The sequence below is a fragment of the Schistocerca americana genome, chromosome 5 (genome assembly GCF_021461395.2).
Source record: "Schistocerca americana isolate TAMUIC-IGC-003095 chromosome 5, iqSchAmer2.1, whole genome shotgun sequence".
Lineage (NCBI taxonomy): Eukaryota > Metazoa > Arthropoda > Insecta > Orthoptera > Acrididae > Schistocerca > Schistocerca americana.
Genome location: NC_060123.1, coordinates 605,246,152 through 605,260,301, shown reverse-complemented (window position 1 = coordinate 605,260,301; position 14,150 = coordinate 605,246,152). Strand labels below are relative to the sequence as shown.

General features: G+C 40.3%; 1 protein-coding gene across 1 annotated transcript in view; it reads left to right on the top strand.

The window, feature by feature from the left end:
* Positions 1–14,150, top strand: part of LOC124616581 (dynein intermediate chain 2, ciliary-like) — a 405,599-nt gene that overhangs the window by 179,071 nt on the left and 212,378 nt on the right. Inside the window, exon 7 of the mRNA XM_047144902.1 lies at positions 3,923–4,193. Within this exon, the coding sequence (XP_047000858.1) occupies positions 3,923–4,193 (271 nt within the window). The remainder of the gene's footprint in view (positions 1–3,922; positions 4,194–14,150) is intronic.

Genomic DNA, 14,150 nt, shown 5'->3' with positions numbered 1-14,150 from the left:
AGATTAAGAAAAAGCAAAGCTGCATTTATAGCATTTGTAGACTTAGAGAAAGCTTTTGACAGAGTTGACTGGAATACTTTCTTTGAAATTCTGATAATAGCAAGAGCAAAATGCAGTGAGTGAAAGGCTATTTACAACTTTTACAGAAACCAGACAACAATTATAAGAGTTTAGGGGTCTGAAAGTGAAGTGGTGGTTGAGAAGGAAGTGAGACAAAGGAAGTGAGACAGGATAGTAGCCTATCTATGATGTTATTGAAACTGTACATTGAGAAATCAGTACGGGAAACAAAAGAAAAATTGGGAGTTTAATTAAAGTTCAGGGTGAACAGCAACAAAACAAAAACAAGGAAATAGAATGTAATCTAATTAGATCAGGCAATTCAGATGGAATTAGATTAGGAAATGAGACTCTTAAAGTATGAGCTGAGTTTTGTTACTTGGACAGAAAAATAACTGATGATGGCTGAAGTAGAGAGGACATAAAATGTAGACTGGTGGTAGCTAGAAATGTGTTTCTAAATAAGAAAAATTTGTTAACATTGAATACAGATTTAAGTGTTAGGAAGTCTTTCTTGAAAGTATTTTTATGGAGTGTTGTCATGTATGGAAGTGAGATATGGATGGTAAACAGTTTAGACAAGAAGAGAATAGAAGCTTTTAAAATGTATTGCTACAGAAGAATGATAAAGATTAGATGGGTAGACCATGTAACTAATGATGAGGTACTGAATAGAATTGGGAAGAAGAGAAATTTGTGGCACAATCTGACTACTGGAAGAGACTGGTTGCTAGGACACATTCTGAGACATCAAAGGATCACCAGTTCATTGTTGGAATGAAGCATGGGGAAAAAATTGTAGTGGGAGATGAAGAGGTGAGTAGGCCTACAGTAAGCAGATTTAGAAGGTTGCAAGTTGCTGTAGTTAGCTGGAGATGAAGAGGCATAGCTGGAGATGAAGAGGCATGCACAGGATAGAGTAGCATGGAGAGCTACATCAAGCCAGTCTTAGGACTGAAGATTACAACATTTCTGTTCAGTCATTCTCCCTAGTTTCATTGTATATCTACATGAATAAACAAATCTTCTTGTGAATCTTTGAAAGTAAGTTTACAGGTGTCATCCATAACTTATTTTGTAGTAATATAATAGAGGGAAACATTCCACGTGGGAAAAATATATATGCTGTGACTTACCAAACAAGAAAGCACTGGTAGATAGACACAATAAAAAACACACAAACATTGAAATTTGTTTGTGTGTGTTCGTGTGGTTTTTATTGTGTCTATCTACCAGCGCTTTCTCGTTTAGTAAGTCACAGCATATTTATTTTGTAGTAAGGTTGATTGTTGCAAATCACAGTTGTTCCTTCAACAAATCTTAGAAGCAGTATCTGGTTTGCATAAAAACTTCTTAGTTCACACAAATTTGGATAAAATCTCAGCCATTTGTGTGACTGCCTCCATTGTAATCATCACATGCTAAATGTGACAGTCATGAAACTGGCGACGTTCCCACTTCTGTGTCCAGAGGATGGCATTTAGTGGGCTATATTGTGTCATGATCATAATTTAGCGATGATGCATGCTGATGTGACATCCTCTTTGACCACAGATGTGCTCACTGTCCAGTCTCAACTTGCTGTGCCACCATTCGTATTAGGCAGTAAACTTAGTGAAGTATTCCTCTCTGACCTTTGCAGACTTCCATGCCTTGCTAGGTGCACAGCCAATGTTTCTATTGAAGTTGTTATTACATGCTCTAATTTCCACAGCTTCCCTAATCACAGACTCCCAACAGTTCAGTGTGCAAGTCACAGTCTTCATCTGTTCAAACAGCTCTTCTGTTTTTTTATTAGAATTGCTTGGTCACTTCTGATTTCTCAAAATTTATGTTCTTCATGGGATGCTGATGTTCATCACAGTGACTGGCAATAGTCCATAAATAGAGTCCCATGTAACTGCCGCCACACTCCCAAGGAATATTAAAAATACCGGTCCAAGACTATAAGCATGTATCAACATTTCTTTAGCTGTTAGAGTGCTTGGGTATGAAAGGTAAAGGTCTCAGGTTTGAGTCCCAGTCTGCATATAGTTTTAATCTCTTGGGAAGTTTCATGTGAATGCACACTTCACTGGAGAGTGAAAATTCATTCTGGAAGCTACTTTCAGGCTCTGGCTGGTCCATATCTCCGCAATATCCTTTCCTCCAGAGTGCTAGTCCCACAAGTTTCATGGAAGAACTTCTGTGAAGTTTGGAATTTAGGAGATGAGATACTGGTGGAAGTGGAGCTGTGAGCATGGGTCATGATTCATGCTCAGGTATCTCAGTTGATAGAGCACTTACTTGGGAAAGGCGAAGGTCCTGGTGTTGAGTCCCATTCCAGCTCACAGTTTTAACATGCCAGGAGCAAAATTCGTTCAGGAAACATTTCTTTAGTATTCATGGGTGGCCACTGTGATTCCTTGTCTATTTAAGACTACCTACCCTACTCATCGTTGGATTGCAGAATATAAGCTGTGGTATGTGGTGGTCCTCATAGCTTCTTTGAACAACATCATGTCTTGGTTTCCTCCACAGAGTTGAACTAATATCATCGATAGCATATCCTTTCCCTCTGAACACTGTCATCAGATAATTGATCTCAGAGATCTCTTTATCTGAAATAGTTCCTTGCTCATTATATTAGGATGTTAAGCATAACTCTCTTCTGAGCTGGATGAGGAAAGCTGTGATCATTGAGGTACAGGTCTGTATGTGTTGGTTTTCAGTATACAGAATGGCTGCTTTCAGTTTGACAAACACATCTAAGAAATTTAACATCTCATCTTTCTCCACCTCCACTGTAAATTTTATGTTTGGATGTATGCTGTTCATACGGTCAGTGAGCTGCTGCGATGCATCACTAGCGACTAGCATGTGGACAGTTTAAAAATGTATTGTCAATGTATCTAAAGAAGCAGGATGGATAGAGGGGGGGAGGCAGTGTTCAATGCTTGTTCTTTGGAAATCCTCCATTAAAAGGTTGGTTGCAGCTGGTGAGAGTGGCAAACACATGGCTATTCAGTCAGTCATTTCATAACATTTCTCACCACGCACATAATAGTGCACCACACAGAACTCAACTGCCTGTGGCCGAATGAGCTCACTGGTGCCATATTTTTGTTCTGTACACTTGCTGCCTCTCCTTCCAAGCTTTCAAAAGCTCATCCCTCCAACACTACCCCATACTCCCTTCTTCCTTTTCTTCCTTTTCCCCCTCACCTACTCCACCCAACGTAACTTGCCACAGACAAGCTACAGTGCTGGTACTATGTAGTTGGGTGGAAAAACTCGTGTGTGTGTGTGTGTGTGTGTGTGTGTGTGTGTGTGTGTGTGTGTGTTGCCTATGAAGAAAGATTTGTTTGAAAGCTTTGGAATATTCTATAAGTCTCGTTTATGTGCCTATCAATGACTCAAAACGTCAGACGTGTGGTGAGTTGTTACCTCCAGTCTTTCTGTTATCAACCTAAACATATGTTGTTATCAGGATATTCATGCAATGTTTTAATCATGGACGTTAAGGCAAAGAAAAGCAGTCACAATCTTCTGTAGCTGATATGAGTGTGGCAGCAATTTATTTAACAAAGATATTTACTTATTTTTCTTCATTATTTGTATGTATTAAGTCAATCAATATCTGTTTTACTAATTCTTTGTCTATGGTTATGGGACTCAGGACACAGGTGTTTTCTGTTCTACTGTAGTGTGGGGTATGTTGTCAGCAACATGTAGTCAATTATGAGACAACTTAAGGTCCAAATCCTTGAAATTGAGATCAGTTGCAGATGACAAAGTGCAAGTTTTATAGGTGCTTTAAAGTATCTTATATTTCCCTTTTTCAATGAAATAGTGCTAAAACCAACACTCATTTTGTTATCAGGATGCGACAACACAAACGATTCCTCCTCCTCGTAGTCGATACTCCGCACTGGTATCACCATCTATGATCTTTGACATATATCAAGAGGATTATGCTCTGCAGCAGCAAAGCAAGGAAATTCCAGAGGAAATAGTTTCTGTAAGTTTATTCAAGAAACCTGAACCTAAGCAAAGTGATGTACGTGCGGCAAAACTCATCAGTCGACAACAGATATGTGCTAAGAAGCTTGAAAGGCTGGTCAATCAGAATGAAAATGATGAAATAGCTCAAGGTAAAACTAATTACTTAATTATAAAATCTGTAACATAATGTCATACAGCTTTATTTATTAGTTTACATGCAGAATCCTACATTAAGGAAGATCTCTTGAAATAAAGAACATTACCTTCTCTATCTTGGGACATATTTTAGATATTCAATTGTTCTAACCCTATCAAAGAAAATAAGTTTTAAGAGCTGACGTCTTTTTATTTTTCAACACATACCTTGTAAATCAAGAAAGTCGAAAGACTTTTAACAACCACAGCAAAATAATAACTTTTACAGCTACAGGTATGTGGAGGTAAGTATCTGCCTCATCTTCCACTTCAGTATGGTACATTAATATTCTTTCACTCGTCATTTCTTTAAGCCACTGGGGCCAAAATCCAATTAATTTGTTGAATGTGAAAGGATTTCAGTATGAAGGTGAGATTATTTTGTAAGATTGCTGTGATATGTTTGAGGGTACACAATTGATATGTAAGGGAGCTTTCTTCTTTACAAGATCTTGATATTTAGCCTGAATAACGTTTTTCATTTTGTGCACAAATGAAGTGTTACACTCCTTATTATTCATTCTTCCTTTTTGAAGGTAATTTTTCAGCACAACACTATAAGAATCTTGTAATTAACTAAACTAACTAACCACAACAGTTGTCATGAATTTTCCTGCAGTGGATCCCAGAAGATTTCTTGGTGATCAACTCCTTCTACTCCACTGATCAGTTTCATTGTAGAACCAACTGATGTTTATGTTTATTATGATTTCCAGTGACATGAATGTTAATGTGAAATCTGACATTAGCCAATCTTCTGTGAAGTAATGTGATCATTGTAAATAAATGTAGACTACTTTCAGTTTGATGATTCATTGATACAATAGCCTGGAACTTACACTGACAGCTATTAAAATTGCAAAACATGCAGGCAGCATGCTACAAATGTCAAATTGGCATGAAGCATACTATTCGCTTGCATGTTCAAATATAGGAGTAATTCCAGCTACATTCTGTATGTGCGGTAAGACTACTTAGCAGGTTTCTCCTTCAGAACTTGTATTTGAATATGGGTTGTTTGTGGGAAGATCATGTTATGCCTCGTGTAAGGAGGAGAAGCGTCTACCAGTATGTGTCGGGGTTTGGCAGCAGCAGGACTGTGCCATATTGAGCTTATCATTCAGCAATATTGGTGCTTGTATTGGTCAGGATCCCATGATTCCCATGTGAATATTGAAGCATTGGGTTTCAGAGAACCATACTCAATGCCGTACAGGTTTTCAGCTCTTAACTGGCATTTGAGAGGATAGATACATTATGTGATCAAAAGTATCCGGACACTTGGTTGAAAATGACTTACAAGTTTGTGGCACCCTCCATCGGTATTGCTGGAATTCAATATGGTGTTGGCCCATTCTTAGCCTTGATGATGGCTTCCACTCTCACAGGCATATGTTCAATCAGGTGCTGGAAGGTTTCTTGGGGAATGGCAGCCCATTCTTCATGGAGTGCTGCACTGAGGAGAGGTATCGATGTCGGTCAGTGACGCCTGGCATGAAGTCGGCATTCCAAAACATCCCAAAGGTGTTCTATAGGATTCAGATCAGTACTCTTTGCAGGCCAGTCCATTACAGGGATATTATTGTCATGTAACCACTCCACCACAGGCCGTGCGTTATGAACAGGTGCTCGATCGTGTTAAAAGATGCAATCGCCATCCCCAAATTGTTCTTCAACAGTGGGAAGCAAGAAGGTGTTTACAACATCAATGTAGGCATGTGCTGTGATAGTTCAATGCAAAACAACAAGGGGTGCAAGCTCCCTCCATGAAAAATGCGACCACACCATAACACCACCGCCTCCAAGTTGTACTGTTGGCACTACACACACTTGTGGATGACGTTCACCAGGCATTCGCCATACCCACACCCTGCCATCAGATTGCCACATTGTGTACTGTGATTCGTCACTACACACAACATTTTTTCACTGTTCAGTTATCCAATATTTAGGCTCCTTACACCAAGCGAGGCATCGTTTGTCATTTACTGGTGTGATGTGTGGCTTATGAGCAGCCACTTGACCATGAGATCCAAATTTTCTCACCTCCCACCTAACTGTCATGGTACTTGCTGTGGGTTATGATGCAGTTTGGAATTCTTGTGTGATAGTATGGATAGATGTCTGCCTATTACACATTACGACCCTCTTCATCTGTTGGTGGTCTCTGTCAGTCAACAGATGAGGTCGACGTGCACGCTTTTGTGCTGTACATGACCCTTCACATTTCCATTTCACTATCACATCAGAAACAGTGGACCTAGGGATGTTTAGGAGTGTGGAAATCTTGTGTACAGACGTATGACACAAGTGACACCCAATCATCTGACCACATTCGAAGTCTGTGAGTTCAATGGAGCACCACATTCTGCTCACTCAAGATGTTTAATGACTACTGAGGTCACTGATATGGAGAACTTGGCAGTAGGTGGCACCACAATGAACCTAATTTGAAAAACATATGTTTTTGGGGGTGTCCAAATACTTTTGATCACATAGTGTGTATTGTTTACATGGTTGTAAGGAATGTACAGTTGTCATATACCTTGAGTCAAGAACTGGGCTCATTTGCAGCTAGGCAGGTGTCCACACGTGATGACACTGGGAGTACCATAGACTGTCAGCACAATGACTATTGTTTTGTCTTCTCTCAATGTGGCAGCAGAGACGTGCCAACAGTGGTGCACCCAACTAAGCCTTGGATGGAGGAGTGTCACAATGTCACCTTTTCAAATGAGTCCTGGTTTCTCATACATTTACGTCTGTGTCCAGAGGCTCCAAGTACAATGAATGTTGCCACATTGTATTCATTATCATCATATGGCATCAGCATCTCGTGTGATAGTACAGAGTGCCGTTGCACATGTAACACTACCAACACTGTTCACATAGCAGGTAATTTGGAGAGCAGGTGTTACATTTCTGATGTGTAAAATCTGGTGGTAGTGCTCTATCTTTGAGGTCTCTCTGACATTATCTATCAACAACAACAGTGCAAGACTGCATGTTGTCCATGCTGTCAATGACTGTGTCAATACCAAGGTTGTTCGGCTGTTGCTGTAACAGTCACATTCACCAAATCTATCACCCATTGGAAACAACTGATTACAGATTGCCAAGAGACTTGTGTCACCACTCACCAGCCACTGTGATTGGTAGCCTCTGATACAGGGTTGAAGCAGCATGGAAAGATTACCCACATGTCTCATTCAAGCTCAGTGAGACTCAGTGCCCAGATGGAATAGAAATGTGATGCTGTCATAGGTGGGCAGCTCTGCCCACTAAATTTAGTCCCCCATATATACTCAAGTCACCTAAAACTTTAAGAATTGTGTATTCTTTCCAGTGCATTGTCCACATGCAATTAGAAAATTATGTGATTTGCTATATTTCCTGATTTGCAATTTTAATGGTTGGCAATGCATCTCAATGTATATGCTGTGTAACTGGATAGATAAAAAAATCTATTCATTAAGTGGTAACAGGAGAATACACACATCTAAAAGTTAAGAAAATTTGCAAGCTCTCTGAGCCAGTGGCTCCTTTTTTTGGTTAAGGGGAAAGAAGAGGAGTGAAGAGAAAGGACTGGCAAGATTTAGGAAATAGGGAGACCTTGGAAAAGTTGCCCAGAACCTCTAATTAGGGGAGGATGATTAAGAATGAGAAGGAAAGACTGTTTGTTGGAGACTGCACTAGATGAGTTGCTTGAAAACCTGAGAGCTTAGAGATGGAAGGCAGGGTAATAAGCAAGATATAGACCACTGATAAAACATCATGCAAGAGTTAATAAGAGTGGAAAGCTAAGTGCATTTTATGTGGTAGAAGTGGAGGGGCAGGGAAAAATAGACAGATCAGAAAATAAAATATATGGAAAACTAAAAGGATCTGAGTGAAGGAATAGTTACTGCAAAGAAATGATGAGACTGAAGAAATTAACATAAATTAAGGAAGGTCAGTGGCAAGAGCCAAGGACATGTTTTAATGCCTGTTCCCACCTGCAGTGTTCTGAGAAGCCAGTGTCTGGGGGAAGAATTCCATCTCTGGAGGAAGAATCCAGATGGCACATGTGGTGAAACAGACATTAAGGTTACAACTGTCATGTTGTGTAGCATGTTCTGCAACAGAATATTGTTTGTTGCCAGTGTACACCCTCTGTCTGTGCCCATTCATTCCAACCGATAACTTGGTGGTAGTCATACCAGTGTAAATGACTGACATGTACCATTTCACAAGTGGCTCTCCCCTCAATAGTGTATGTTTTGCCAGTTACAGGGCTGGTATAAGTGTTGGTAGGAGGGTGCATTGGGCAAGTCTTACAGTGGGGATGATCACAAGGGTAAGGAAACAGGTGCAGATGGAGCATAGAATCTGGCCAGGATATTGTGGATGCTGGGCAAGGGGGAGGTGTGTGTGTGTGTGTGTGTGTGTGTGTGTGTGTGTGTGTGTGTTTGTTTGCGTGTGTGTGTGTGTGTGTGTGTGTGTGTGTGAGAGAGTGTGTGTGAGGTGGATAGAAAGCCATAGAAGGCATATAGGGCTTCATACCCCACCCAAACCGTGCACCACAATCATTTACCTTCCCCCTAAGATCCACAAACCCAATAACCCTGGCTGTCCTATAGCTGCTGTCTTCAAAGCACCCACTGAACGTATATCTGTCTTAGTTGAATAATACCTGCAACCTAGGTTTACCATCTTGTGGAACCTGAAAATGAACACACTCTCAACAGGACTGATCTGCACACTTTTATGATGGTTCTAGTACAGATCTTGATAAGAGGATAGACTAAGGTTATCATTGCTCTCATATCATATGTAGCTGTGCTGTAATGTTTGTTTTTTGTTTTAAGTAAAAAGTTTGATTACCATACTCCTTATCTGCAATGTAGCCCATGTAGTCAGAACTAGGTTGGGATGTCTTTTGGTTTCAAATAGGAAAGTACAATTGCTGTAAAACGGGGACTGTCATGATCTGGAATACTCCCCTTGGGACCACCAAATGAAACACTATTATTTCAATTTTATGTTGTCAGATGGCTATATTACAAATGAAACAAACAAAATAAAAAATATTACATACGTAACTGCATTACCTTAGAGCCTAGTTTCCATATGTATTTCTCACTGAGCTGATTCTCTCTTAATAATTACTTTTGTTGACACAAATATTTAAAAAGGGTTTAGCAGTTCAAGTGTCTGAAATTAAATCTTACCATTGCAATCCCTTTTACAATTTCAACTGCCAGTCTGTTTCTCATCTTTGTCCAACGTTCCTGTGTTAAGGATGTTTTATGGGATAAGAAATATGTGATTTAAAGAAGATACAGCTGGTAGAGTACACTAGTTCTTAAAAAAAAAATGTGTTCCACAAAACAAAAATGTTAAGTGAAAACTGGAGGGAAGAGGCAGTGTCATAGCCGAGGAATGTAGATGTCACACCTATATCTAAGCTAAAAAGATTGACACATCAATTTTAAGTAATATAAATCAATATTTCAGTTTTACTGGCATAACAGTTCAATTGTAAGTGAATAACAGGTGGTATAATTCAATAAATGTAGTAAAACATATGTAAATTGTAGATGATACAAGATGAAAATGGAAATCAGAAGATCTTAATTCCTCGAACTAAGAAATGTGAACATCAGTGGAAACTGCAAAAATGTGTGTGCATGCTATATTAAACACCAAAAATGCAGACTTGTCCACATAAATGCAGACATATGGTAACCATATTGCAATCTATTGTACAAAAGACTTCCCTCCTACATTAGAGACACCATCAGTTTCACAGACCGTCTAAAATCTATGCCTGTCCAACTTCCATCACACATCTTGCTTGTGACCATTGGTGCCAGCTCCCTCCATACCAACATCCCCCCAAGTACATAGTCTGTCTGGTGCTGACATTACCTCAACCAGCTCCCACCTGATTCTGAATGTCTGATATTCTTCCTGCTCACTGTAATCAACTTTGTGCTTACCAATAATTACTTTTCTTCTGAGGGGCAGACAAAAAAACGCGGCCATGGGAACAAAGGTGGCTCCTCCCTATGCCAACCTTTTCATGGTTCACTTGGAGGGGGCGCTTCTGGGATCTGTAAGCACAGCCCCTGGTTTAGTTTATATAGATTGATGACATATTTGTCATATGGATTCATGGTGAGTTAAATCAGTTAAAATTTTTGGAATCTCTAAATACATTCTAACAATTAAATCTGACATGATCCTATTCCAAAGCCCATGCCACTTTCCTTAATGTTGATCTGATCCTCACTGACGGTCACCTACACACATCCGTTCACATTAAACCAACTAACAAACAACAGTACATACATTTTGACAGTCTCCATCCATTCTTACATTCCCTCCTATACCCCCTTGGCATTCAAGGCAAAATTACTTGTTCAGACACATATTCTGTACAGCATTCTCACCTCAACCTTTACTAGTCATAATTACCTCACCAGCCTAGTTCAAAAGCTGATTTCCTAGGCAATCACATCCAATCATGGTACTGATGATCCTCACAAAAACGACTTAGGAAAATACTTCTTGTCACTCAGTATTATCCTGGTCTTGAATGTATTAAACAGCTACTTTGACAAGGCAATGACTTCCTAAAGTCAGGCCCTGAAATTTGCTCCATTTTGCTTGACTTGCCCACTACACCTACAATAACTTTTCATCCCCCCCCCCCCCCCTCTCCACTAAACCTGCACAATATCGGCCATATCCTATGCTCCTTCTGCACCCATTTCCTTCCTTACCCTGTGGTTCCTGCCCTTGTGATCATCCCCACTGTAAGAATTTCCCTATGCACCCTCCTACCATCACTTATACCAACCCTGTAACAGGCAGAATATACACTATCAAAGAGAGAGCCACCTGTGAAATGCACATGTCATGTACCAGCTTTTATGTAAACACTGTTCAGCCATTTACATTGGTATGACTACCAACAAGTTTTCGGTTGGGATGAATGAGCATAGACAGAGTGTATACATTGGTAACAACAATATCCTGTTGCAGAGCATGCTTTACAAGATGACAGTCATGACCTTCAAGCCTGTTTCACCACACCTGCCATCTCAATTTTTCCCCCAGACACTTGTTTCTTCCCATAGACACTAGCTTCTCAGAACTCTGCCGGTGGAAACTGGCATTATAACAAGTCCTTGGTTCTTGCCACTGTCCTGCCCTTAATTTTCATTAATTTCTTCAGTCTCATTATTTATTCTAGTTTTCTATATCTTTTATTATCTGAATTGTCTATTTTTCGCCAGATGGTGTGGTTGAGCGGTTCTAGGTGCTTCAGTCTGGAACTGCGCAACCACTATGGTTGCAGGTTCGAATCCTGCTCGGGCATGGATGTGTGTGATGTCCTTAGGTTAGTTAGGTTTAAGTAGTTCTAAGTTGTAGGGGACTAATGACTTCAGATGTTGAGTCCGATAGTGCTCAGAGCCATTTGAACCATTTTGTCTATTTTTCCCTGCCCATCCACCTCTACCACATAAAATGCATGTAGCTTTCTGCTCTTATTAACTCTTTCATGATGTTTTGTCAACAATCTCTGCCTTGATTATTACCCTATGTTCCACCTCTAAGCTCTCTGGTTTTCAAATCTTTTCTGGTGCAGTTCCCAACAAACAGTCTTTCCTTCTCATTCTGTCCAGACAGTCTCTCCTGACCCATGGTTCTGATTAACTTTTCCAAGCTCTCCCCGTTTTTCCATTTTTCTAAACCTCACCATTCCTTTTTCTTTATCCCTCTTCCTTCCCCTTCTTTTAGAAGAAGGAGCCACTGGCTCTGTAAGTCTGCAGATTTTCTTAACCTTTATATGTCTCTGTCCTCCTGCTGCTTGGTGAGTTGTTTTTTTAATGCATCTAGTTACATTACATTTTCAGAACTTCATTATTTCAGTGTGCATATATATTTACATGGGTGTGATGAATTTGGTATTACCTCTTAACTGAAAAATGTTTTAGATCTTTTACTATTTTCTCATCTGTGAGGGCCATTCCACTAAGAATCTATGGAAAGAAACATAAGATATCTCCTTTTTTGTCAAATGTGCAGTATATATTCTTGTTTTGTAATGTGCTCTACATCTTTGAGGACCTTTTCACTAAAGAAGGATTTTGAACTGCCTGCAATAAAAGTTACCAGGTCAAATCTCATAACTGTCACTGTCTTTCATTTCCCAATGGACAACTTCAAGCTGTCCAAGAACAGATCTATGCTCTTCCTGAACAAAATACCTAAATGTAAACATGACATAATAAGCTGTGGAGCTTTCAACATTGGTTACTTAACTTTTAAAAATCATAAAACCGTGTTGCATATGTAACCAGGTAAACACTCCCGCTAGAATAACATCTAATTCAGGACTAGCCTTGGACAAGATAATTGTTAATGAGATTAAATGTAACCCATGATTGCAGTTGTTTGAGCAAGATGTCCAACTAGGAAAAGTGCTCATAGATTCTTCAGTGAGGAAAATATTAACTCATACTGTATTACTGAGTGGAGACAAACTGACACAGATCTGTGAAAAAGATGATGTAAATGAAAAATGTAGCATTGTCATAGAGACTTCATCTCACCACATCCAGAATGTGTTTCCATTGAAAACTGTTGGGTTGGGTTGTTTGGGGGAGGAGACCAGACAGTGAGGTCATCGGTCTCATCAGATTAGGGAAGGACCGGGAAGGAAGTGTGCCCTTTCAAAGGAACCATCCCAGCATTTGCCTGTAGGGATTTAGGGAAATCACAGAAAACCTAAATCAGGATGGCCAGACGTGGGATTGAACTGTTTTCCTCCCGAATGCGAGTCCAGTGTGCTAGCCACTGTGCCACCTCGCTTGCTGTTGAAAACTGTGACTAGGAAAATGGTGCCAGCATAAAAGGACCACTGCAGTGCCAGCATAAAGGGATCACTGCAGGTATAAGACCCTTCTACCAGAAAAAACACTGCTCTTCAAAATGTTTAAACAATCTACAGCATCATCTGAGCTACATACTTATTTCAAAACATGCACTAACGTTCTGTATGAAGTAATATGGAAATGGAAATGAAGTCCCATGCTTCTTTACAGAGCGTAGGTGAACGATGCGGGAGACCCGCACCGCCTTACTAGGCAAGGTCCTAATGGAGGTGGTTTGCCATTGCCTTCCTCCGACCGTAATGGGGATGAATGATGATGATGAAGACGACACAACAACGCCCAGTCATCTCGAGGCAGGAAAAATCCCTGACCTTGCCGGGAATCGAACCCGGGACCCAGTGCTCGGGAAGCGAGAACGCTACCGCGAGACCACGAGGGGCGGACATGAAGTAATAAGACTTTCTAAAAGAATGCACAAAAGTGATACATGAATAATTCAACAATTAAAGTAAAAGCCATGGCCAATGGGGTAAATAGTAACACTTGTACAGATGTTACATTAATTTGTAACAATAGTAAGATAACAATATGAATTAAGATAGCTTGCTACTCATGACATAGAGAAGGCATTGAGTAGCAGATAGGTACATTTAAGAATAGGCTGAAGGATAAGCTATTGGACTAAGTTGTTTGTCACACACACACAGAGAGAGAGAAAGAGAGAGCCACTGTTGCCTCTGGGCAGTGAGGTCCAGCTAAGGTGAGCAGCGAGCTTAGTTAGGGTGTGTTGTTGGTGTACAGAAGAGGCATGGGTCATGAGTTGGAAAGGGGGAAGGATAGCTGGGTTTATGTGTGTGGTGTTAAAACTGTAGTCCTCTTTGTGAGGGTGTACAGGGATGGGATGATGGTGGGCTGTTAGGTGCAGCATTGAAAGTTAAGAGGCTGTGCTTGGGGGGGAGATGGGTGGGAGGAGCCAACAATAGAGAAGGAGGAACGACTATGCAGCTGTGAGAGGGAGCAGGGGAG